Here is a 3,804-nt window from a genome sequence, read left to right on the forward strand (position 1 = left end):
GAGGGGAGGGAGGAGGGGGCAGGCTTGCATGGAGGGGCCTTAGCTGGGGGGAGAGCAGGGTGCTTGGGGGAACGTCGTGCTCCTCTCTTTGTGGAGGCACATTAAAAGCCTATGGGTGTCTTTCACTCCCACTGTCAGTCTGGAAAATCGGTGTTGGCAAACTTTGTTTCGGAGAGCATCGAAGGGATTGGCAGCTACAGCCCGACGCAAGGCGTAAGGTGAGCGAAACCTCGTGGTGTGCTGACTGAACCAACACCCTAACACACATCTGCCCCTCAGAAAGTCCCACTTTCTGACTGTGCTCTGTGACAGCGCATTGTGTACCCGCTCGTTTTCACAGGATCCTGGAGTATGAGAAGCCAAACTTGAACGGGAACAGCAAGGGAGCTGGGTGTCGATTTGAACTGTGGGATTGCAGTGGTGATCAAAAGTAAGCCAGCATCTTTACTTCCTCCAGGCTACTTAATTCATAATAGTTCTGTTTGCACAAAATATTCATACTTAAGGCCTAAAACCAATGATCTTTTTTGAGATAAGGAGTATTCCTGCCTCTTTACCCCATTTTATTTTTTTTTATAGTTTCTGTTATAAAGCATCTGATACCAGGTACTCTCTGCCGTGATCCCAGCTGACACCGAACTTTGTTTCGGATAAGGACTGAGTGTAACAGTAAAGTCCACAGCTCTTAGAATGAAGTTACAGGTACAGGAGACAGAGGCCCACTCTGTAATTGCCTTTGTCTCCTTGAAATTATGATGTGAGTGGAGTTCAAACAATGTATATGTATGATTTAGGCCTTAATTCCCAAAGATGCAATTGAGAACTGGACAGATGAGTTTAAATAAGTATTTAACCAAATACTACACCATCAGATCACAGAACCAAGTAACATAATAGGTAAGTCAAAATACTTGGAATATGATATATTACTTTAAAGATTACTGATGTTGTAATAATGAAAAAGTACTGAAATGTGTTCTTGAGGAGGGAAAAACAAACCTCAAGGATATTTGAGTGCATGTTTTTGTTTTCCAGATATCAATCTTACTATTTTCCACACACCTGTTTTCAAGGTTTGAAACATGCTGGCCAGCTCTGATGAAGGACTCTCATGGTGTAATAATAATCTTCAATCCTGAGCTTCCCAGTCACCTGAAAGAAATTGAGATGTGGTACTCCTGTTTCGTGCAGCAGCAGCCACTGCTTGATAGTCAGTGTCTCCTGGTTGCACATCACAAGCCGGGCAGTGCAGGGGACACAGAAAATCTATCCTTGGGTAAGAAGATGGATAACTTAATCTCTAACTCAAGAGTTTTTTATTGATTTATTTATCCTTAAAATTGTTCATACCTCATGGCTTGCATTTTTCAAATCTGGCAGGTTTTAAAATCTGCCAATCAAAGGATACTAGAGTGCTTTGCAAAACCAGAAATAATTAATTTCAAAGGTCATCTAGAAGGTGAGCAATAGTCCTATTTCAGAAAAGGGAAAATAAAGGCAAGAAAGTTTGAGGGTCTTCTCTAAGGTCACATAGTGAGTGTGTAGCCGAGACAGGAATTAGAATTCCTGATGTCTGTAGCCATATATCATCATTAGTAGTTTGTTTCTTATGTTGAATTTTATCTTTTGTTATCTGAAAATTTTGAGGCCATTTAAGCCTGGATTTTATCGATCAAAAGAATAGGAGCCCTTTGAAATAAAAGGCTAATGAACTTCCTCTTAAAATTAGCAATAGGTACCTTATATACTGCAAAATTATTTGTGGCTGTTTATACAAATGTCTATACACACTCCTCTGGGCAACCTGTTCCAGCAGTCAAACAAATACATATTCATTATAAGTATTAATGTTTTAATACATATTTAACATGACAGTATCATTTTATAATTTTGAAGTAATCAAAGTCATATCCTTCAATAGTAAAATTGCAATTCAGTGCTGAATTGCTTGATTCTGCCTAAATGTGTGACCAAACCCAATACTTTAAGCCTTAATAATAATGTTTGAATAATTAAATCTAGCACTGAGTTGTATTTGTTTGTAATGCTAACAAGCTATGATGCATTTCTTCTTCATGTGTTAGACGTTATTTGGGGTATCCAACATCGGCTGCTACTGAATTCCAGCTGTCTTCACCATGGGCTGTCCCATGACCTTGATTGTGAATGTTTCTTTTATAAAAGGAATATATCTAATTATTTTTTATTTACCTTCAAAGCTTACCCGCTGAACAAACTAAAACTAATACATTCTAACTTAGAAGATGATCCTGAAGATGTCCGCATGGAATTTATGAAATACTTCAAAAGCATTATCACCTTCATCAATGAGAGCAGAGAGAGGGAAGAAATGTCAATTATCTCGTAACATCAAAAGAACTACTGAACAGGGAAGAAAAAGGATTAGTTTCCCTCTGTAAGCTATGCTAGCCTCCAAACAGGTCCTCGCAACGAGAATTTGCCAGCCTATAAACACTTCAGAGAAAATAATGCACAATTTATGACTTAACCAGAAAAAAACAAGTGCTGACATCAGGCGAACTGTGGAGCCAAAGAGATGGCGGCACATCCAGGACTTTGGGTAAATTTAGCTGCACTTCGGTTTCATTTGGCATCAGAGGCACAAGGAGGTATTGGTTAGTTTGTTAGTGTGGACCAAAAGATAAAGGTATAAGTCATCCCTTCACTTCAGAATCCCTTTCTGTAGAGGTGCTAAGAGAAGAAAGCCTGATTGAACAGAAGATTTGTGGGGTTCTGTTGAAGCATCCGAGTAAAGTGCTCATGTTCGCTGTGTTCCTGGAGGAGTTCTGCTTTTGGAAGTCAGTACAAACTGATTGGAATAGAGATCTGAGAGGTAGTCATGGTGTGGAATCCACATTTTCATGTTCCAAGTTCTCCGTATCTTTCTGTCCAGCATCTGAAGAGAGCACATTGCATAGCTATTGCCTTGGCAACACAGAGCAGGCTGCAGTCTTTCTCAGGACTAGGTTTTTCTTCTGTTCCAACAAAATCAACATGTTGTCGGAGGACAATGTTTAGGTCTCTCTGGGAGGAAAAGAATTGAAATCTCAGTGTAGTGCAATACTGTGACCCATGTCAGGAGCTCCAATAGAGGAAAAAAACTCCTCCATTCTCTAAAGGAGGAAAAGCTGTTTTGAAACTTGTATTAACTGTTCCCTGTTGCATTGAAATAAGTGGTTTCATAGATAATTTACTTTCGGATTTGTTTGGTTTGCACTCATCCCTGTTTTTAGTGTGTTTTGCTGTAGAAGACATGTCTTTTGTAACATGCAGTACCAAGGCAATAAAAACATTTTTAAAATGCATCCTTTTTGTTCTTAACAGGAAAGTTAATTATGGTTTTGTGGTCTTCTTATCACCTTGTTTAATTTTTAGTAAGGAAAACAGTGATAAATTTGTAGTACATTTCACACTAATTAGCTCCAACAAGAGACGTTTATAAAAACTTGTCACTGACCCAAATAGCCAAAGAAATGAGGAATGAAAAACAGAAGGATGTATCCATACTGACACACAGTCCTTTTTTTTTTTTTAGAAGATAATCTGAAGGAGAGAGGGACTGGGAGCAGGAACTGCAGCAATCCTTGAGAAGCATCCGATTTCCCCTTGTACTGCAGCTCACCTTGTGATGTGTGAGATCAATGGCTTGTCAGAACTTTGTCTGAAATAGAACTTTGAATCATCTAAATTTTACAGGTTTTGTTTCATTACGTAGTCATGCCATACAGCTGCATTTGAGCTGCAGCTGGTTTACAAATATATATATTTAAAACAGTCTTGTCC

The 3,804-nt window shown here is 39.0% G+C and overlaps 1 protein-coding gene across 1 annotated transcript in view; it reads left to right on the forward strand.

Annotated features, from left to right (window-relative positions):
- The window catches only part of IFT22 (intraflagellar transport 22), a 3,805-nt gene extending 479 nt beyond the window's left edge, over nt 1-3,326 (forward strand). Inside the window, exons 2-5 of the mRNA XM_014953053.1 lie at nt 139-218; nt 341-430; nt 1,074-1,276; nt 2,220-3,326. Of these exons, the coding sequence (XP_014808539.1) occupies nt 139-218; nt 341-430; nt 1,074-1,276; nt 2,220-2,368 (522 nt within the window). The 3' untranslated portion in view covers nt 2,369-3,326. The remainder of the gene's footprint in view (nt 1-138; nt 219-340; nt 431-1,073; nt 1,277-2,219) is intronic.
- The last annotated feature ends 478 nt before the right edge of the window (nt 3,327-3,804 follow it).

This window comes from Calidris pugnax, unplaced genomic scaffold, assembly GCF_001431845.1.
Source record: "Calidris pugnax isolate Ruff unplaced genomic scaffold, ASM143184v1 scaffold133, whole genome shotgun sequence".
NCBI lineage: Eukaryota > Metazoa > Chordata > Aves > Charadriiformes > Scolopacidae > Calidris > Calidris pugnax.